We start from the raw sequence: 23,059 nt of genomic DNA, 5'->3' as shown, positions 1-23,059 counted from the left end.
GGAATGTGATTAGAAATGTGGTTTCTGGGCGTTCACAAAGGTAATAGTAATAGGACTTTAGGGCCTGGAGGAACTTCCAATAGCACTCTGTGCAGGGTTCTTGTCTGGTACCTAAAATAAACCTCCTGCAGAACAGGATATCCTGCAACTTTCCTTGTTGTCTTCTATTGGGACTTGGATTTGGGACTTAAATCCTCCTGGGTGAAAAAACTTCATTTGATCATTCTTTCTGACGCAAGCATATCTGATATAGGATATATTTGAAAAAAAAGGTAGCTAATACATTAATTATCTATCAGTTATCAGAATTCCTTTGCTCTTTGTAGTTAGTTTTAGTTCTTCGTCTCCTTTCCATATCAGACCTCTCTGTTCAGTGTCTAGTGTTTAGTGGCCCTTTGGGCCGTGATGGTACGCTGCTTCATATGGACCATAGATCATTATTAAAACCACCATGCAGATTGGCTGTAGGGCTCTTTGTCTAAGAAGTTCCCATATCCTCCAGTCTGTTTCCCACAGCCCGAGGGAGGCAGAATGGGTACTTAGGGAGGACAGGCTCTGGAGTCAGGCTGGCAGGGTTCACACACCGCGCTGTCACTTCCTTGGAGCTACCTCACCTCTTGACGCTTCCATTCCCCTCCGTGTCACAAGGTTAATAAGCACATGTACCCTCTAGAGTTATTCAGGAAGATCTACATACACATGAATACATGTGAAACACTTAGAACAGTGCCTGGCATATGGCCGGCATTTTGCAAACTTAGCTATGATCCTTTTGTATTCCTCTGTTCGTGTTTGAGAAAATACAGACTTACAAAGGTCACTTGCTCTGACAAAGGTCTCTTAGCTAATCAGTGACAGAGGCAGATACTCATACTTTCTAGGTCCAGGTTCATGTAGTAGACAGAATGTTGAGCTGGCTCTCCAGTCATGTTTGTCTTTAGCTTAGTCTTTGCCGCTCTAGCCATGTAACTTCAGCATGTCCCATAACCATTTAATGTCTTGACTTCTTTTTGTCTCTCACAGAGCAGAGCAGATCACAATAGAGATCCCTGGGGCTTTAGATGCCCTCAACCTCCTGCCCCTACCTTCAGTTACTTACCACAGGCCTTTGGTGATATCGATTGATTGGGTTGTCTCATTAAAAGTAACCCTCTACGCCTGCTGCCTCTGAATTTGCCTGCTTGGGACCAGTTCCTTGCCGCTCTGAGGATTTTAAGGAAACATTTTAAGAATAGGTTCTGATCTCCACTGTGCATTCAAACTCATGAGGGGAAGAAGCCAGTTAGATAAGGACACAGAAGTTTGTGACCACCAGGAATGTGGCCTGTGGGTTGACATGCTTTCCCTTCTGGGATGAGGAGAGAAGGGTAGATCTGGCTTTGTATAGGGTCATGCTAGGCAACTGGGCTACTTAGGTTTCTTAGGCAAAATTTGCCCAGAGGTGAGCTTTACTTGTGAATACTGAGTGGAAAAACCCCCAACAAGCCCCAGACCAAAGGCACATTCAGTGTAGCCTGGTTTAGCAGTAGCCATTTAACCTATTTCTGTCACTGCAACTATTATATTTGGCCGTGGGGATCTTAAATACACAAACCATTTTATGCCAATTCCTTAAACATATATGCTTTGTTAAACACCACAAAAGTAAGCTTCAGAATAAGGTGAGAACTGTAAGGAAGTCTCTGACACATATTTTACATAGCCCGTGGATAAATTAATGCTGAAAATTACTTGCAGGTGGTTTTTTTTTAAGGCCTTTAAACGGTCCCTTTCACTCTGCCCCACATGTTAGATCCTTCAGAATGTTCCAGGGGGGACTGGTCTCTGTCAGTGTAACATGACTACCCTCTAGTGTTCACACAGAGAATAACACATTATTTTGAAAAATAACACTGTTTGGCCATAACATTTTTATAGGCCCTTGAAATTTCAGAAAACTGTGTAATCATTAGCTGGTTAGTGCAGCTAACACACCCATGAGGCAGACAAAGCATAATGAGAACACTTCAGATCTGTTTTCTTCTGAGGAGTTGGAGGCTAGTTTACAGATATTTGCTAATGAAGCTGCTGGACTTCTTGAATGATTTGGACTGTGACCTAGTGTCACCCCAAAATTACATTCCTAAACAGTAACAAGAACATTGGAGAGTAAATGCCCAGGGTCTGGGCTCACCGGAAACTGACGATCTGTTATGTGACGCCTGGTTTCTTCCCCTGGTCATTTCTACAGGACAAAAACCTCAGTAAAAATATCTTTAGTTTCTTAGGATACATAGAGCTCCAGAAGAATCAGTATTACTCTTGTAGATTGTACCTCTTTTTACGTCCTAGTCAATTCAGGTGCAAAGAATTAAAGAAAAAACACCCCCCCACACACACACTTGCCGTGCAGGCTCACGCATGCACATGCGCAGTGGCGCACACACCGCGGCAGAATTAGCTCATCCGTGGCTATGGGGGTAAGGCTGGATTGGAGGGGCGGCGAAGAGCCCTTGTTTCCAGCTGCAACACCCTCTAGCTATGTGACAATGGACGATTATTTAGCCTTCTGAACTCTCAGTTCACACAAGAGGAGAATAGGATCAACGTTGAGCACAGTTCATGGCCATGGTAAAGTGGAAATAGTTTGTAAGTGTTGATGAGGAGGACGACCTTGATGACAGTGACATCATAAAAGCTCCCGAAGGTCACTTGCTGTGTTTGCCCAAGGGAGAACTGGACTAGATGTGCTTTACATAAAATCAATCGAGGGTACACAGGATGGCTTCATCAACTCTTTCTTCAGAGGATGAGCAGGAATCTGGATTAAATGCACCACGTGAGAAACCTCTCCTGGAATGTGTAGTGATGGGGCACCACATAGGAAAACCTAAAAAGCTTTCCTTCTGATTTCTAGTATCTAGTGTAGTAGAGAATAAATTCCCTTAAGTTTAAGGTTTTAGGCACGTGGCTGGTTCTACAAATGTTCAATAAAAATTTGAATCCTAAGGTTTAGAAACGGAGACCTATTCAAGAACTCAGCTTCGAGCTTTCCCTGACAATTATCAGAGGTTCTGCAGGCTCTGGCCTGTCTTCCCTTGTGGCAGCTGTGGGCTGGAGCAGAGCGGCCACAGGCTCAGTCCTCCCTGTGGCCTCCCTACCAGTGAGGTGGGACTTCTCATTAGATCAGTTTTCATTAGACCCGCGTTATCACTTTTCTTCTTGTAAAGACAGCAAGGCATTCTTAATCCAGGGCCATTTCTTTACTTCCCTAAGGGTCAGCAGACTTTTTCCGGGAAGGACCAGAGTGTTTGGATCTGCGGGCCCTGCGGCCTCTGTGCGAGTTAGACAGCTCTGCCCTTGTAGTGAAAAAGCAGCTGTAGATGATACATACACACATGGCCATGGCTCTGTTCTAAAACGATTTACAAAAACAGGGGTTGGCTCCTGGGTTCCGCCCTGTTCGCCTACCCTGATCTGCCTTATCCACTCTGCCTCCGTGGTCATTTGGTTTGTGACCTTTCCTTTAGGCATTTTCTCCTCTTCATCCTGATTTGATTTTGTGAAAGCAGACATGGTATGTCTCCATGGGAACATTGCTGCACCTAAGGTGTGTGAAAGTTACCCTTTATGCGCACCTTTTTCTGGCCTATCTTTAAACCTTCAAAGAGCGACTTTGAACAACCACTTTGTGTCAGGAGACCTGGAGAGGCTCTGCTAGAGGCTTATTGATTTACAGGTGCTCTTGATTAGGGAAAAACTTTCTCAGGGCCCTTGTCTTTAGAGGAAAATACAATCATCTGCTTCACTACAACTTAATATAGTTAAATGGAGGCTTATGGGATAGATTAGGGGAAATCACTTATTTCTCTGTTTACCTATAGGCTTGAGATGGAGAGAATCAAAGATAATAATTCAAACTTAATAATGGGTTATTCTATATTCTTGCTTTGCGTGGATCTAATTGTAAGCATCGCAGGTAGAATGAGATCTTATATGTAAAATAAAATCTCTGATCTGTCTTCCCTCTAAAAGTATGTGAGAGGGCGCCTGGGTGGTTCAGTCAGTTAGGTATCTGCCTTTGGCATGATCTCGGGGTCCTGGCATCGAGCCCCAGGTAGGGCACTCTGCTCAGTGGAGAGTCTGCCTTTCCCCTCACCCTCTCCCTGCTGCTCTGCCTACTTGTGCTCTCTGTCAAATAAATTAAAAAAAAAAAAAAAAAAGTTAAATAAAATGAGTAAATGAAAGTATGTGAGATATATGTAATAAGACTGGATATATGTAATAAGACCATTTAGTTAAGACTGGACCACTATAATAAGACCAATAAAAGACACGTGTAATAAGACCACAAAAATAGAAAAAGAAAACTAAAACCACTAAGAAAGAAGGCAAGTAACTGAATCTAAGCAGATACATAAGTGAACATGTCCACTGTTTCAGCGGAACGGCCCAGGTAGGAGGGCAGAGACGGAAAGAGGATCTCTATAAAATGGTATCATCATGGCACATGCAATTTGTCTCACACCGATTGCTTCTTGCCATTGTTACGCTAATAGTGGGAAAACACTGCTGGTGTGATGCGGTGGGTAAGCATTCAGCAGAAATTCCTCCCTGCCATGGGGTGCCCTGCCTCAGAGAATGTGCCCCACGGTGTGACCAAACAACCTTTGAACGAGACAAAGGGAACAAAATGCTCCCCATGATAAAATTCACCCAGGGGTGAGCCCCTGATGGGAAAACATCTGGGAAGTTTGCAGGTGCACTGCACAGGCTTCTAAGACATCCGTCAGTGATATCCTCACAATCAGATAGCCCCTACTTAGTGGAGGCTTTCAGACAGGGAGTTTAGTTTTAAGGAAGGTATCATCCCATCTTGGAGATGAAGAAACTGAAAGGTTCACGACTTGCTAATGCCGCCCTATTCACAAACGGCAGAGCAAGAACTCAGAGCTCTCTGCCTCTAACCCCAGTGCTTCTAACCACTGCGCTGTAGTCGTACTGCCTGTCTGGAGACTGCTCGCCTCGTAGGGATGAGGCTACTGGAGAAATACAATGTGAGCCACAAGGAGAGTTGTGTGCATAATTTTAAACCTGCTACTAGCCACATTATCAATGTCAAAAGAATCAGGTGAAATTCATTTAATAATAGTTTATTTCAGCCACTGTGTCTAAAATATTATCCCTTTATCATGTAATAAGAACAGAAATTATTAATGAAATATATTTTGAACATTTTACACTATGATGGCGACTAACATAACATTTACGCTAACAATTACATTAATAACAATTACACTAATATAAAATTTACATTCACTTTTCAAAGTCCGGGTGTGTTTTACACTATTACCATTCATCCCAATTTGACTTAGCCACATGTCAGTGCTCAATAGACCTGTGTGGCCAGAGGCTACCCTATTGGAGATGCTGAGGCCTCCTTTCATTTTTAATTTCTAAGAAACCCAAGTCCAGTGAAGATATTTTACCATCATCATTGATCTTCATCCATCCTTTCCAAAAGCACTTCCTAAGGCCCTGGGTGCACCCCGCTGGGCTGCGGGAGGGAGTCGGGTGGGTGCGTTGCGGCCAGCTCACTGCCGCCGGGGTTCTCCTGTTCACATGTGCAACCGTTTGTGTTTCAGGTGAACCAGGTCCTGCCAGCTACGGGAGGAACGGCCGGGATGGCGAGCGAGGGCCCCCAGGGGTGGCAGGAATTCCCGGGGTACCTGGCCCCCCGGGCCCTCCTGGCCCTCCTGGGTTTTGCGAGCCAGCTTCCTGCACCCTGCAGGCTGGGCAACGGGCATTTAGCAAAGGGCCCGATCCGTGAAAAGCTTAGTGCTGCGTGGCCATCTGCATAAACCGTGCCTGGCAAAGGAGCGTGGAGGAGAAACCCCACCGAAGCCGAGGCAGGAGACGACAATGCATTACCTTCAACGTTATTACCTAAGTCTTATTTGACGGATTTAAAACAATGGTGCTATTCAACAAGTCCTCTTTCTTTGCCTTTGGAGAGTAGACAGGAGAGTCATCAGATTAAAAAAAAAAAAAAAAAACACAAAACACAAAACAACCACAAACCCCCCCAAACCCTCTCTTTAAATAAATTTCTAATCCTCTTCCCGGGGCGTTGAACTGAATTCAGCGCGCTGTGCGTATGGGACACATCGTGGGCCAAGGTGCCAATAAAGAAGGACAGCTGGTTTGGTTTTCCTTAGCTGGAGTAGTTCTTTTCCTCTTTTATTTAGATGTTCTCAGATTAATGTTTGGGTTATACAGAGGATTATCAGACCTGCTGGAACCTCCTTAGAACGCCCAGCAGCCTGTGCTCCCAGGTGCCGCCCGCCACGGTTCTCGGCCGCCAGGTGCCGGTTTTGTAGTGCCTGGATTTTTGTTGAACTGTACTGTCTCCCAAGCCCATTAAAGTTTTGAGCTCTTCTATGTGAAGCAAAGAAGGAATTTTAACATCCTGCCATTCATCGGTTTTAACGAGGTTATTTATTTTCAAGGTTTGAGGTAAAATCCCTGGTTGTACCAAAGAAGAAATAAACATGATTTCTTAATCTCTTGCATGTTTTCTTATAAATAATCGTGTTCAATGAAGTCACTGAACTTATTTAGATACTTTGAAAAATTTTTAGTGACTGGTATTTCTATAGGTATGTTTATAATGTTAGTGCTTTTTTTTCCTATGGAGAAATTAAAAAGCCCTTCCTGTTCCCTGGGGGGTGTTACCCTGGGGAGAGAAGTTCTTCTTGTATATGTGTACAGCGTTAGGGAGAGCTTCAAGGACCTTTTTGAAATTTTGATGAAAGCCATGGGGCCATCATCCCAGGAAAACACATGAGAGCATATGGACAAACATGTTTGCAGACTGTTTCAGACTTCATAGACCACTTCCGTGCTTGTTTCTCGGTTAGGAACCACTGCTTTTGTTTCAATGGTTCATTAACACCTTCCTATTTAGAACTTCACTGCCGCAAAAATAATTTATGTTTCACCATTTTTCTTAGACATTTTATAACGACAACTCAGCTAAAGCACGGGGTTCTGACCTATAAGACAGGTATTGCCTGACCACTCAAGCACTTTATTGCTATTTACATCGTCACACAGATGGCTGTTTTATCGACATTTTTTTAAACTATTGATCAGACTTAATATATTAGTTTTATGTCACAGTAACTTCTCTTGGGGGCATAGCACAGTGCTCAAAACAGTCGATATCCTTGGTTGGTTTATGGAATTCAATTCTCTCAAGTCAAGGGGGAGTGAGCTCCAATAGGATCTTTGATACCAATTTTTTTTTTCTTGTGTATACTTGCTATATATTTAAAAATTTCAGCACTATTTGTTTGACCAAACCAATCATTATTTAATTTGTATTTGGATTTCCTTAATTTTTAAAAGAAGATTTATTGATTGATTGATTTAAGAAATCTCCACACCCAGTGTGGGGTTTGAAGTCAAGACCCTGAGATCAAGAGTTGCATACTCTAAGGAATGAGCCATCCAGGCACTCCCTTCTCCCTTCCCCTCCCCCAACCTGGATTTCTTTAAAACTGCTTATAGCATCTAGTTCTGTGATTTGAACATGGATTGTGCTTAAGGAGAATGATCCTAACTTGGTTGCATAATGAGTGCCGTTTACACACACTGAGAAGGATGGTTTTCCTTCATGTGGAATAGAGAAGTTTTGGAAATAGATTCATCATTATTACTTAAAATGATCTTTATATAAATGGCAAACCTTTTTAGGTGCTGCAACATCTAACCAAATAAATGCAAAGAAATTGTTTTGTCTTTCCACAAAGATGGTTTTATTCTAACTGGAGTGACAGAATCAAATACAACAAAAGAAAAACTAGATAACCAAATAAATATGTTTCCCAGTTCTAGAATATTGTATTCATAAGAAAATTTTTAAAAAATAAAATTTCAAAGAACAGTTCATTCAACTGTTTTACAAACTTGATATATAAAAGGCTGTACAACAAGCCCCACGGATACCATAAGCAATATTGGAAACAGCCACTTACAAATAGATTATGCAAAACTAGCACATTCCAAATGGTGGGAACAATCCATTGTAAATTCAGTTAAGTGAAATAGTTTACAGAAGCAGTAAATACTTGACTGAGAAATTGCAAAGACAACCATCCAGCAAATCCTCTCCAATGGAAGAGAGTTGATAAACATTTAATTAAGCCAAATCCCTCTCTCTAGCAAAACACAAAGCTCCAAACCTCTTCGAGATATTTTTAAGAGTTGGGTGAAGTGTCACCTAGAGCACTCACTGAGAGAAGAGTGTGTGAATAATTAAGGTTGGTTAGAAACTGGCATATTACTCAAGGGCAAATGATTACTGATTTATTTCTAGGCAGTTCTTCTATGGCATTACGATATGATTTTAACCCTAAATATCTGACAGCTTGGTTAAGAACCACAGAAATCACTTCCCAGGTTGACTGAGTATATAAATTCACGGGCATGGTTTGGGATAATTGACCTCTGTCTAGCAGAAGAGTCTGAACTAGTAGTCTATCAATTATGTCATTGATTTGATTATAGACACTTTATATGCCCAGCTGTCTAAACAAGTATTGATATTCTTAAACATCATTAGTAAAATCTGATTTATTTGCTACCTGAAATAAGCTAAGGTGAATCCCTGCTTTAGAAGACCACCTCCGACTGTATTATTTGATATTTTGGCTACGGCAGTGTTTCTGGCATATATCTATGAGTTTAAAAATAAACCAGTATATGGAGAGGATCACTAAAAATACATCAGATCATACCAAATATCAAGAAAGTTTTTTTTTTTTTCTCTTAGCCCTGGCAGAAGGAGTGACAAGTACTAATGAGAAAAAAAATACTAGCAAACTAGTGATTCTGCCATTTACAGTTTTTGCAGTGGACATAAATGGTTTCAACTATTTTTAATTAAAGAATATTTGTGCTCAATCAGTATAGGTCAAGACTTTTTTTCATTGGGTAAAGCAAATCCTTTTCAGTTGTGTACTTAACCCTTTACAGTGAGATTGCGATCTGGGATGGTGGTATTAAGTGCATTTGGCTCAGTAAATACTAAATCACAATTCGTTGACCATTACGATGTAGGACTATAAATACACACGCTCAAATGCCCTTTAAGTGATTAACTAGGGGAAGTGTAATCTATTTGTTAGATCCAGTTATTAGAAAGAGGATGCTGATATTATTTTTAGTCTTCATAAATCCATGCTAACTTTCCCCTAACATGCTTCCACATTTTACTCTTGACTCCAACAAGTTTTCTAAGACTAACTAGAGAGAGAACAGATGAGGGAAACTGGCTCCAAGAAACTACCTTTCTTTTTAAGATTTATTTGAATGTGTCTTTGGCCTCTATTTTGAAGATCTGTGTGTGTAAAGACTTAAGAATATTCCTTAGAGAGCACCTGGTTAAATTTCTTATATCATAAGGAGACCTGAAGATGAGAATAGTTAAGACCTATGTAAAGCGTTTCCCAGTCTAAACAGACATGTAAATCCACTGGCGTGTTTTGATGTGATTAATTTCAGTTAAGGAAACATGCTATGTATTTAACTTCTTATTGCCTATTGACATCATTAATGATGTAAGAGCTTACTTTATGAGAAAACTTAACTGTGATATTTCTTATCTTGCTCAGGCCCCTCTATACCAATAAATCTAATATGATTTTAGTGAGGAGACCACTTTTGTGGGACAAAAGCTGCAAAGGACGGGTTGCTCTCTGACTTGTTTCTGCTTGTAATTCTTCTCCACAATCATTAGACTAGGCTTTTTATGAGCTGCCAGGGAGATGGGTAATAGACTTAATTATTATGAGCTAAGCACTGATTCTTATGACAAGCAAAAACATCATCTCCAGCATGGTATAAACATGAACCTTGCAACAGTCCAAGTTACAAGTATCCTGGACACTTTTGTGGCTCACACTTGACATACAAGTGCTTTTGGGGTATCTTTGTGGCTGAGACCTCCCAGAATGGAGCTGAAATGTGGATTTCAGCCATGAGGCATGGTGAAGTGGTGAAGAGCAGAAACGGTGTTAATAACTGCACCTCAGAATTCCTTGATTTAGGGTTAAATCCTTTATTGCTAAGATAAGCGAAAAGCTCATTATGTATCATGGACATATCGGAATCAAGGCCTCAAAACATTATATCCAAGTGGGATTTGGAATAAAACCAGTGCCATTCCACTTAGCTTGAGTATGTCGAATGAAATCTTGAATAGTTGGATGAGGTAAGGTAGAGAACAAAATGGGCAAAAAATACACCCTAAATGTTATTTTAAAAATAAATAGTTATAAAATATGCCATAAAACAATCTGAATTTAAATACATCAATACACCGAAAAATATTCATCCCTAAAATATACTTTAAATAATACAGCAAAATAAAAAGTTGCAAATTAATTAGCATCTTTACACCCATAAGCTTATTATGGTCAAATGACACACACCCTTCTGATGAACTTAATTCTTATTGAATAACCCCATAAGTTAATATTCACTTTCGACAAATTCATGAAGCAAGTAGCTAACTCCTTGAGTTGTACCATGTATCACTCATTATTGTATTATGTGAACACAATATGTTTTCCATTTAGATTTTCTTAGACTTAGCTTTGGTTTTATAAACCTGCCTTATCTCTGAGGTAAGTTTTTGCTCTACTGGGTCTGCTTGTCTGAGTGAGCTTTTTTCTGTGCTCAACTGGTTCTTCATTCAGTTTAAACTCACCAGTTAGCCTGGCATGATTTTGTTGAGGAAGATGTTTGGATTATAGCTCTAGCTACCCAACATAGTAAATCTGAAGACATCCATTTGTCTTGTTTCCTGAGTCTCCTAGTAATTAAAAAAATTAATAGAAATAATGCTACTACTACTGCCAGCCAACTAGTAAATGAATTCAATGGGCTAAGTCACTTAGAAGTATCAAGGCATAAAATATAGAAATTCAGTTCTTTTCTTCATTTCCTCCTCCTAGAAGCCTAGGTAGTCTCTGTGAGAGGAAAGTGTATGAAGAGCGGGGAAGAGAGTATATGTCCCTCAGCACTGAAGTTCTAAGAAAGAACACTGGGAGTGTGTGAAGAAAGTGAACACAGGTAGATGTGGAAAAAAAATGAACAAAAGCAATGAAAAAATGTGCAAAAGAATTCTGTGAATTCATTGAGAAGACTGAAGAGTATAATTTAAACTAGAAATTATCAATCTCAGGGTCTTATTACCTCTGTTAGGAAAATTAAAACGGCAATTTGAAAAATAGTGTTCCTTATCTGTTTTTGTAAATCGTGATATATTTCTAGAAAAATAGAAATGTTATACAAATCTAATTTTTAAATTTAAAAATTTTAAGTACCTTGAATATTATGGAGATTTAGACATTATGTAATTTTATAAATGGTCTACTTCTTGAGATAAGGTTAATGCTTTTTACTTGTCCATCAAAAGAGAATATCCTGTCTGATTTAAAAAAAAAAAAAAAAACAAAAAAGAATATCCTGTCTGAAAAGTAGGATGAATACTTAGGTGTTTTCACGTCAATCACCAAAATATGAGGGTAGCATACAAACTAAAGTTACCAATAGTAAAGGTACAAGTTAAGCAGGTATATAAATCCACTTAAGAAATAAAATGGAAACAGCTAAGGAATCACAGGTTATTGTGCCTTATTTGTAAAGATACTTAAAATGAGGAAGAACATAAATTAACAAAAAACAAATTAATAAGAAATTATTTATAAAAGTAAAAAAAAAAAAAAGTGCAAAGGCAAGGGTCTGATTTAGTTGTCCACTAAACTGTTTCTAGCCTTGTATTTCTGCAAGTCTGTTCAGTTCTTCAGTTTCAAGTCGCTTTAAACACCATCTTGTGGACAAAAGGAGGTATATCACAGGTTCTCAATAGAGGAGAAAGACTGCAGAAAAGCTAAGTCTTATTTAACTCCTAAAACATAGTCATAAAAAAATATTTTATAATCCAAACATCAAATGACATTTTTACAACGTATCTTAAGATAATTACTTAAGCTCTGTAAGTGACAAAACTTTAAGTTTCAACAATGCCATGAAATATAGAAATAGCATATGGGATTACTTTAAAGTCATTAATTAAATTACTACAATCACAGAGTGAAAAGTTTCAAAGGTTAAGACTGGTTGTGTTTCTCTTATGGTTAGGAAAGAACAGGAAAGAACAATGAACAAACTCTTGAATTATTCTTCCTTCTTTAGATTCCAAAGGCTAGGAATATTGATTGAAGTCATATCTTGTTCTTGGCATAGAAAGATTTCTATGTGAAAAGTGTTAAGTGATTTTGGTATAAAATGTTAGACTGGAGTCCAAACATACTTATATACAGGGCAAAGCCAATTTTAATTACTAATTGTCATCATGGCCTATAATTATTCTAAAGTCCAAATAAGAGATAATTCAAGAAATTTGATAATTCTTCTTCCCTGCTGTGGATGCTACTAACATCTATCTGAAAGTAAACAAATGCTTTGGAATGGAATAAAATGATACAACAGAGTTTGCAACCACCAAATTATGGAGGGGAAAATTTCCCACCCTACTTTGGGGCCTTAATTATCCACTTTTTCAACAGTAAGGGAATTAGACAACTGCCAAATGTCCACTATATTTGGTGTTATGTTAGCCGGGCCCAGGCTTTCTCTTGGCTCTTGGTTGCAGATCGTGTGAGAAATGAACAAATGTTGGAAGGTTAACGTTAAGCAGGGTGAGAGGACCTCATTCCAGGTGGACAAAGTCCCATTTTTCTTCTTATCCCCAAGGCAGATTAAGTCATACATGTCAGTTATAACAAGTGAGCTTGAATTAATGTACTCTATTTTGTCATTTGCATCATAGAACGTGATGTTCCCCATTCTGCTTTCATCCCCTGAATAAATTCAAATTCTCGGAACAGGAATAAACCAGCCCAGCAATTAATGGAAGTCAGACAAAGAAAGGTTCCTAAATATACAATTGATAAGAAAGGATGCATGACCTATTCTGTGGAATTAAAATGAACAGAAGTTATAAAACAAGAAAATGAACTGAGTCCTTTCATGGATATATAAGACTCAAAGAAAACAAGGAAAAAATGCACTGATCACCAGCAGCAAAAAAGTTCATGAAAACATGAACATGCTAAAATAAGTACTTCTGGACTAGCAAAAAGGCAAAAGGATAAACAACCTAGTAACTAATATTAAAAAATAATCTTTGAAAACATACAAAATGTCTAGCTTCATGAAAAGTTCAAGTAAATTAAGGAGTGGCAGATGAATTGTAAGCTTTCAGAAAATTCAAGAAAATTAAAGTTCAACAAATTAAAACCTCAAGATATACACATAGCACCAGATTTTGGATCTCTGTACATTTTTGGGAGGGATAATTTTTCATTTTACTAAGAAAATGCATATGTATATTCCAATCATTAATCTAAAACACAGCACCATTGTAGGTATTGCACAGGAAAGAAAATTGAAAAAAATCAATTTAAAGTTAAAAACATTGGAAATAAATAAAATAACCTTAGAGGTTAAAAGAAACAAACTTGGAATTAAAATATACATCATAATTCAATACGAAATAACTAAATGGTTGTGTGTGTACACAGCCATGTAGACAGTACCTGACCAGCAGTTCATTCATCTATAAAGAAAACCAGTTCGGCTCATGGGTGCATTTGAACAAAAGCCTCCCTATACAACTCTGTTCACAGCTTGTTCCAATCTCAGTGGGCTTGTTTTTCTAAATTCATTTTCCAATTAACAAATAAAAGCAACCCTTCTAGCCTGTTCAGCCAAACTGGAATCTGTGCTGCTCTTTGAAGAGTCAGGGTCTCCCCATTTCTGCGGCAGGAAGGGCTCTGGGTGGCATGCTCACTGCATCTGTGGGACCCACTGCTTAGATTTCAGCAACACCCTCGTGCCCAATGTTCTAGGAAATCAGTTGTTTTTAACCTCTCAAAATAATGTAGAGCTAGGCAATAAAAATACTTCAGAAAGCAATTGGCCTGGTGATCGCTATACTTTTGTTTCCTGCCAGAGGACATGGTCTTCACGGTGCCTGTTGTTCCCGCTGAAGTTAGTGCTAACTCTTCCGTCCCAGCGCTACTTGCATATCCTTGGCTGCCCTGGTTCTCCAGAATAACTGTTTCTCCGAAAGAGCTTTTGGGCTTCACCGCCTCAATACGCATCTGTCAACACCACCCATTCATCTTCTAGATCAAGGGGTTTCTTTCCCAGTTGCTACAAATCCCATCCTTTGTTCTGATGGCCAGTTCTTGTCTTACAATCGGAGAGTGATCCAGCTGGAAGGAAAATGGATACCAGGACCCCAAAACCTTGCTAGGCCATTTAAGCTTCAAAGGTACCAAAGAGAGCTTCATGCCTCCACCATCAAACACCTCTGAGGGAAAACTGCCTTCTTTTTCCCAAATGAGAAATTCAGTGAAGAGGCTGCAGTGTTGGGCTTTTCTTGTGGAACTCTTGTACAATTGGACTTTGTTCCCCTCTTTTCATGCAGCACATATTCATGCCAGTGGTGATTGCTTTGAACTGAGCTCATTATACAGAATAAACAAAATCATTTCAGTCGTTGGCTATTTGGGCTCCCTGATAAAATAGCCTCCTGGGTTTTTGTTTTGTTTTGTTTTTTTCCAAAATGAGTTACGAAGTGAAGCTCTTATTGCCTATCTATCTCTCTGCATAAGCAGGATTGACATAGGATGGTATAAGAATTCTTCAGCTATAAAAGTAGTCAAAAAACATTGAGCAAGAGCAATGCACTATGTCAAAAAAAGTTGAAAGTTTTAGCAATGATGGTAAATTTAAACTCCAAGAAAACTTTAAGTTTGAAACTCTAAAATTCAGAAATCAAAGGCCAAATACAAGTTGATAAGTCCAGAAAATACATCACCATCAGCCTACTCAATCACAAGATGTCATTTCATCTTGAAGAACTAATGACAAGATTTGCTTGCTTAGTTCATAGAAGATCCTGAATAAAAATCATAGTAATGGTGAAGAAAAACAAATGGAATGAATTTGGGGAAAGCTGAAAATGCTAATATCCCAATTCCTATAGGGAATAGGATTCCAATTGTTGCTTTTAATGTCTGGCCTACCAAAATCAAAAACCAACCAACCAAACAAAAAAAGCCACCCACATATCATGAGGGGTTGAGAGTATTAAGATAGCTCAATGTCAAGTCTTCCTCAGGTGTGTTTATTTCCCACCTGTCCGCTGACGGGCATGAGACACAGGATAGAGGCAATCTTCTGGATTACATCTTCCACTAGGTCCTGGGGGGCCCTGGGGACCTGGGGCACCTGGTGAGCCTGGCAAACCCGGAGCTAATGAAATAAAAGACCCCCATCAGAATGCAGATCACATATGGCTCGTCCTCCCTCACTCCAACCAACATGGGTCATTCAACTTCACCTGTAGCAACACATAAGGGCCACAGGCGAGAAGGTGCGGTTCCTGTTTTTAGAGGCTTGCTTGTGTTGTGAAGATAATATCACTATTACCTGAAGTCCCAGGAAGACCTGGACTCCCTGGGAGCCCAATGCCAGGCTCCCCTCTTTCTCCCTTCTGTCCTCGGTAGCCTGAGGGATACATAAAAAGAGAGACACAAGAAGTAAGAGAGTTCTGTGGCAGCAGAGCACGTGCAAGAATCATGTTCTTAATCCGTGTGATTTATGTTACGCCTTCACTTAACCTAAACAGTATATTGGCTATCTGTTTTGCATTATAATCACATTAGGCTTACATATCAAACAGATTAGGTGCGATACACAATGAGGATCCTAGAAATATGCAGCTACCATAAAAGTTCCAACTGGTCAAACTACTGATAGTGAGATTTTTTTGACCCTGAATAACTCAAATTGATCATTCATGTCATCTGTCAATAGCTATGGCAGAGTACGCGAATGCTCTTCAATTGGAATTCTGACTGGAGGCTAGATACAGGCTAAATATAAGAAGCATACTGACAAGAGTTCTGCTTAGTATGAGGATAAGATGATATGACAACAAGGATCTGGACCTTAGTGCAAGAATTAAAGGGAATGAAAGGAACAAAAATTCATGATTTTAATAAATGACAACAAGTGTGTGAATATATGGAAAGCCATCCATCTCAGGAGAGGATGAGGAAGGATGAGGAAGTCAGGAGAGGGCAAATCAGGTCTTTGTTTAAATTACTGACTGTAAGAACATAACATCCCTTCCGAGGAAAGTTAAACCAGCAACCCCATGTTTTAAGATGGCAGTTTGTAACTCCGAAGGACTAGGTGCTTCAATAATGGTAGAAAGCAAGGAAGCTGAGGGATTCGTTTAAGCTCACTTCATCAATTTAAGATCCTGTAGCCAAAATGAATTAGGTCCAAGGTCTGTATACATTTTAAGAAAAAATCATTCTTATCCTTGAATATGTTTGTTGTCACCTGTTAGACTAGGGCAGAGTAATTTCTGCTTCTGGGAGCCCTTATCTCTGCTTTTAAAAAGCAAAAAGACAAATACTGTATGATTTCACTTACATGTAGAATCTAAAAAACAAAACAAGTGAATAAATAAACAAACAAAAACAGAATCAGACCTATAGATTCAGAGAACCAACTGATGGTTCCTAGAGAGGAGGGGGGTGGTGGAATGGGAAAAAAGGGTGAAGGGGAGTGGAAGATACAGGCTTCCCCCTATGGAATGAGTAAGTCATTCGTTCATCCTTATAAGGGAATAAGAGATGCAGCATAATGAATATAGTCAGTGATTATAATAGTGTTGTATGGTGACAGATGGTAGCTGCACTTGTGGTGAGCACAGGATAATGCATAGACTTGTTAACCACTATGTTGTACATCTGAAACTAATGTAACATTGTGTGTCAATGATACTTCTAAAAAAGAGATAAAATTGAAAATAACAAAGTACAAAGTATAAAACACTTTTTATCTGTGTTTTATATACTGGTATCCACCTAAGACTATGTTTGATAAAAAGGTTTTGTGGCTCTAAGAGTTTCATGATGATGTCAAATAGAATTTAATTTCCAACTTTTCATACTTAAACAGCAGCTTAAAGACTATACCTCATCTGAAATGAACAAAGTCATGCAGAAACATGCAAATACACAACAGAGATAATTAGGAGAGTATCTCAGTAGGAGAAGTAGGTCCTAACTTAGTTGTGCCTTTCTGTAAAGGTGTGTTATTATAGCAGAACGTGATTAAGAGGAGAAATTTTAATGTTTTCTATGAGCAGAATGTAAGATAAATATTTTCCCATTATTGTTGAGAATTAAACATCAGTTTTGGGGTTGCCATCTTCATTTTTACTTGACCATACAGTATATATAATGGAAATAATATCAGCAATGAGATCACATTTTTTACTTTGGAGGTGTGACCGGATCATAAATGTGAAAACAGTGGGGAAAAGAGCATACACATTCAAGAAATATTTTGAGGTGCATATTGGAAGTATGTCCAGGGAGAAATTTTTACACATTTATAAAACTGTTACAGATATCCAATATAATCCTAGATTTTAGAGACAATAGTGGTTTGAATATTGGTATGATAATCAGAAGTTGATACATATTCAATTCAAAATGTTACTGGAATTTCTTTTATATGAGTGACTTTCATTTAACTTGTGTGAACAAAAAGGAAAAATGTTTATATTTAGGGTCATTTGAAAGCACCCTTCCAATTCCATTATTTAAACATTTCTGCAGTAAAATAACATTTGTTACATAAGATCTATTTGATAGTTCAACGTAGGTCCAACAATTATGAAAAATTATAAAATTGACCCTCAAGCTATCTCAGTTAAGTGCTTGAGATCATAGGCTAAAAAATGAGGGAGAAAGGAAAAAAGCAAAAGGTGTATGAACTTTCGATTATCAAGTGGATTAATAAGACCGTAACACAATTCCAAATGGAGGCAGTATCTGCTAAAACTAACAAACTCACACTGAGTTCTCAGATTTTAATATAATGCAACAATTTATTATTCCACATGGATTTCAGTGCACACGGTATCACAAAACAAGAAACAATAATTCTCGTATTTGTAGAATAGGATAACATTTACAATTCTCCTGTCAAATGTAATGACTTATTTGTACAAGTTTCTCAGTTCATTAGGTTAATAAATACCCACTATTGCTGTTGAATTGTACAAGCACATGAGAGCTTTTACTCTCAATTTTCTTAATAAGTCTCAAGCTAATTCCTTATGAAGGCTGCCATAGAGCCATAGGGTCTTATTTTATAATTGCTTCACAACAAAACTTCAGATACGAATGCTAATAAAGTCAATAAGAGCTTTCCCATTTACTAGAATTAAGTTTTTCACCCCTTTAGGGAAGGCCTCTCTTGAAATTTGGAAAAAAATAAAAGGCAGGTCTCACGTCAATGGACACCTGTTTCCCTGGCCTGTAAGTATGCATAGTGACAGTCTGATACCACCATAGCTTAGGTGGGGAAAGAAAACCACAGTGATGTCCTAATCTACAGCATGTGACTAGTTATGTCCTAGTCATTAAAGAAACTTGGTGCTTGTTGGAGTGTTTTAGATGGCAGACTTGATGTACTTTCTGTAGACAGATTTCTGTTTTGACCACAGGGATTTATTTTTAAACTGCAAATCGGTGCATCTATCTGTATACTGGACAAAATGGCCACGAAAGGAGTGTTCCTAGCATTTGAGGAGGGACAGTGCTTCCTGTGGGCCTGCGACACACCTGACAAGTCGTTCAGCCTCTTAGGTCACAGCTCACTGACGGGCTGCGGCACGCCTCAGTCACTGGGACACAAGTGCCTCCCTTTCCTAAGGCCCGTACTGTGAGACAGTGTGACAGGCCAGATCCCTATCGGTCACATGAAGGCTTTCTTTGTTATAAACCAATAACAGCAAAACTTTAGAAGTTCAAAAGTAAGAACCACCATTCCCAATAATGTCCTTTCAAAATGGATGTAGGACACGTGGAATGACTACGTCTGTTTTACGCAACTAACTCTACATCTACTCTGTGGGAGGGTTCTTTCTGAAACAGGGCTTTCAAGGGTAGCCTCTGCTCTTCAGAAGTTTCAGAGGTGGAGAATCAGTTGTGTTTGGAAAAAGTTTAAATAAAGTTCTTTCTCATAAAACTCGCCCAAGAGAATCAGATCTGTTGGGAAGATCCGCCTCGCTCATGTATATATGGAAACCAGCTGCGTCATGACACTGGGCTTTTTTGATCCTAGTGTGGCACCTTCCTGCTCACCCCCGCTGCACAAGCCATCGGAACCTACGCTGCAGATCCGAGGTGGGAAAGAACACTGAGGAAAGTTCTCTCACTGCACCGGGGGAAGGCAATAATCAGAAACCCACGGGATGGCTAAAATATAAAGTTGTCTGGAAATGCTTTGGAATTTGAAAAAGATGTCAACGATCATCCCCTTTGGGACTTCAGGGAAAATGCAAATGAAGTGTCTCAACTCTGAATCACAGGGGTTTCTCTTTTCACCGCCAGAAGACCAGGCCACTGAAAGAGGATCCAAGTTTTCAGATTGTCAGAATCTTGGAAGGAGCCGGACCTCCCTTTCTCAACTAGGATTGAGTGCTGATACTAGTCTCACATCAACGTTCTCATCACTCTCTGCACGGCTCCTGCTTCTCAGGATTGCACAGAAAACTTATAAAGCCCCTTTAAATTTCTGTCCTGCTCCTCATAAGATAATAAAGGACTCCTTCTATAATACACATTTCAATATAAACCACTTTTTAAATGAAAGTGGATTTCTTTCCTAATAAACTGGGGGAAAAAGTCTCTTGGGAATTTCAGAAGAGCCACCATCCAACAGAACCTGAGAGTGGGCAGGATGTGCTGTGCCAGGCTTGGTGCCCACACTTTCTTTCCCTTTCTGTACTGCTTTTCTCACTTCAATCTTTTCTCAAATTCAATCATGTTGTGTCACGAAGAGGACTAATTCAGCCAACAGCGTCTGACGTCTGCTATGGACACTAGGGTAACAGTTTTTATATGCGTTTTCTTTCTTTCTTTTGGAGAAAACTTTTAAGTCAGGCAGAGCAAAACGTGGAGCCTATATGCGTAACTTCATCTTCTGAACACTTCCTATCTGTTTCTATACCACAGACAAACCCTTCAATGATTTGTGAACTTTTGGAGAAGCACCAAAAATCAAATAGCAGCCTCTTGTCTTCTTTTGTCCAGCAAGATTTCTTGGTTGTTTTATCAGGATAGCGTGACTACAGGCAAATATTCCTTAAAAATAGACCCCATTTTATGTAGGTGTTTATGTTTCCATAGCCTTTCTGGCAAATTTAACAAATACTAGAAAGGAGCTATCCTGTGAAAGTTGAAGAGACAGCTGAGTTAGAGTCAAAGATATGTTTGTTAGAAACTCCACAGTGGGACAAAATTTTGTCAATTTTAGCATATGTGCTGCTGGAGTGAGCACATGCTTTGTCAATTTTACCAAACATCGGTTTTTAAAAAGTTGGAAATCACATAGGGAAGTCTTTCTAGTTCAAGAATTGAGTCAAAAAGTCTCGTCAGGAGTAGAAGTAGTCTGGAAGGTTTCTTAAGCAAATGGATAAAACTCACAGAAATCTTCCACAAAACGGAAGATAAATTGAGTGGTGAATAGTCTTTTTCCAGAAGCTTCACTAACATGGCTGTCTTGGCATTGCCTCTGACTGAGAGCCTTCCAGATGGGCCTTCCCTACATGGGAGGGAGACTGGAGACTGGAGTCTATGTGGATAGGTGACTCCAGTTCCAGAAATATTTTCCTTGATAATCCTGATTTTCCCACTGTTCTTGTCTTCTTCAAACAGCTATTTGAAGCATCAGTCCATATGTTTTCTGCTATGGGTGTTAACAGTTCTTAACCTTCACGTGGTTTGAGGCATCATCCCTCTTTAGCTGAGCCTTCAAGCTCTTTGTTCTAGATTCATAGATTCCCAACTTCAGAACAGACCCAACTCTCGAAAGGTAATAATTAACTACCTTCTTACACAACAGTGTACACACAGAGGTTATATCTGTTTCTACACATTTTCCTCCAGCTATCAGCCAAACACCTCTATGATCTTAGGGAAGGGAAGAATATACTGTTTAGTTTAGATGAACTAGAATGATGTTTCTGTTTTTCTACATCGTACTAACCAAACCGATAGCCTTGTCAGCTGTGACTGAAGGGTAAGACTCTAACAGACCCTGTGACTGGAGATGGTTGTTCTTTCAGATGAGGAAGGGCCAGTCAGTCACTTGGGCACTTCCTATGGAAAATCAGGCTCATGTTACAGAGAAGCAGTAGGAAGACAGGGAACTAGTGAAAGAGAAAGAATCCTCTGCATAGATGGTATTTTTGATTGTATTCTTATGCAATTTTGATGTTCACTCTCTGTTTTCTCCTTTATACAACCTTTTGATTATTTCAAGGAAGACCCTTGAACTCCTCAGTGGTAATACATGAAAAGGAATTTTCCTGGTTTTATTTTTCATGCCACGTACTTACTGGATTTAGTATTTCTTTGTCAGAGTCGTGAATCCTCTAAACCAGGGTCTAATTGGTTTCTCTGCTGATTTGCGAACCAGATTTCTAGAAAATGGCTTTGCTGGCTTAATTTAGTCAGGCTATGCTCAAATTCATGTCTTCTGTCAAGCTGTCATCAGTGGAACAATAATTTTTTGCCAATTTAAGTAAGGTTTTGCTTTAAAACTTTTAGAAACCATATGGGGAAGGATTCTAAAATTTCTCAAAATTTTACTCGGACATAAATCCCTACTGTAGTGGCATCTCTTAAAATTCTTTCCTTGGCTTTTTCAGGATACTAAGATGGATACTAAAATGATTCTTTTTGTTGTCGAACTTACATCAACAGAGAGGCATACGCAACTCTGATTCCCACAAAATGATGACATATAAGCCATTATTGTTGCAATTATTTTTAAAACAAGTATTATTAAAATACATTTAGACTGCCATGTAATTGTTAGCTAGTTTTAAGCTTGCAGATGTCATAGTTAAAAATAAACTTCCAGAATGTTTCAAATATGAACAAGATATTCTATATTAAGTCATATATATGTGTGTGTGTGTATATATATATATATACACATACATATGTATATGCCTATATATTTGCTTTAACTGTGATTATCATGTTCTAAACAGGTATTATACCTGAAGACTTACCTTGGGGCCCAGGGTCTCCTGGCGGCCCAGGTAATCCATCCTTTCCTGGTGGACCAGGCCTTCCATGAGCCTGAGCAGCCAGCATTGCCGCTGGCAGCTTGAGCTGCGATAGGAACACAGCCATCCGCTCTTTATTTATGAAAGAAAAAATAATACATCATGTAATAGAATTATTTTTACTTCAACATTTTTCAAAAATTTTTACATGAAATTCAACAAGAAAACACTACTTGGTTTTCAGTTGAAGCATATTTAATTTACTAACTGGCCTCTCTCCCAAGAGAGTTTTCTTACTGATTGGTTAAACAAAATGCAGTGTATAAAGTTGTCTGAATATAAATGCCAACCACCTGTGCTGATCAGAGGGTCTGAGTATTTTCAGTGCTTCCGAGATATAGCAAGTCTACTGGACAGAACACTAGCCTGGAATCTAATGATTTATGGAGAGGATTTTAGGTTTCTACTAAAAGATGGTTTTAATAGGGGCGCCTGGGTGGCTCAGTGGGTTAAAGCCTCTTCCTTCAGCTCAGGTCATGATCCCAGGGTCCTGGGATGGAGCCCCGTATTGGGCTCTCTGCTCAGCAGAGAGCCTGCTTCCCCCTCTCTCTCTCTCTGCCTGCCTCTCTGCCTACTTGTGACCTCTCTCTCTCTCTCTGTTAAATAAAAAATATCTTTAAAAAAAAGATGGTTTTAATAATAAATTTAAACCACTTTCCAGCAATGTTGTAAATGTGTGTGGTCATTTAAAATATGTTTCAATGATTCTTGGAAGACTGAAAAAAGAAAAAATGAAATAAAGGAAGTAAAAGAAAAATATGTTTACAA

The 23,059-nt window shown here is 39.0% G+C and overlaps 2 protein-coding genes across 5 annotated transcripts in view; one reads left to right on the top strand and one right to left on the bottom strand.

Moving 5' to 3' along the window:
- Window positions 1-6,536, top strand: part of COL9A1 (collagen type IX alpha 1 chain) — a 92,615-nt gene extending 86,079 nt beyond the window's left edge. For both annotated transcript variants that reach the window (XM_059178374.1, XM_059178375.1), the window contains one exon: window positions 5,625-6,536. In XM_059178374.1, the coding sequence (XP_059034357.1) occupies window positions 5,625-5,809 (185 nt within the window). In that variant the 3' untranslated portion in view covers window positions 5,810-6,536. The remainder of the gene's footprint in view (window positions 1-5,624) is intronic.
- A 4,950-nt stretch (window positions 6,537-11,486) lies between these two features.
- Window positions 11,487-23,059, bottom strand: part of COL19A1 (collagen type XIX alpha 1 chain) — a 323,109-nt gene continuing 311,536 nt past the window's right edge. For all 3 annotated transcript variants that reach the window (XM_059178371.1, XM_059178370.1, XM_059178372.1), the window contains 3 exons: window positions 22,235-22,363; window positions 15,553-15,630; window positions 11,487-15,375 (listed from right to left, as the gene is read on the bottom strand). In XM_059178371.1, coding sequence (XP_059034354.1) covers window positions 15,248-15,375; window positions 15,553-15,630; window positions 22,235-22,363 — 335 coding nt within the window. In that variant the 3' untranslated portion in view covers window positions 11,487-15,247. The remainder of the gene's footprint in view (window positions 15,376-15,552; window positions 15,631-22,234; window positions 22,364-23,059) is intronic.

This window comes from Mustela lutreola, chromosome 6, assembly GCF_030435805.1.
Source record: "Mustela lutreola isolate mMusLut2 chromosome 6, mMusLut2.pri, whole genome shotgun sequence".
In the NCBI taxonomy this organism is placed as follows: Eukaryota; Metazoa; Chordata; class Mammalia; order Carnivora; family Mustelidae; genus Mustela; species Mustela lutreola.
The sequence above is the reverse complement of the archived record's forward strand: the minus strand, read 5'-3'. Positions and strand labels throughout refer to the sequence as shown.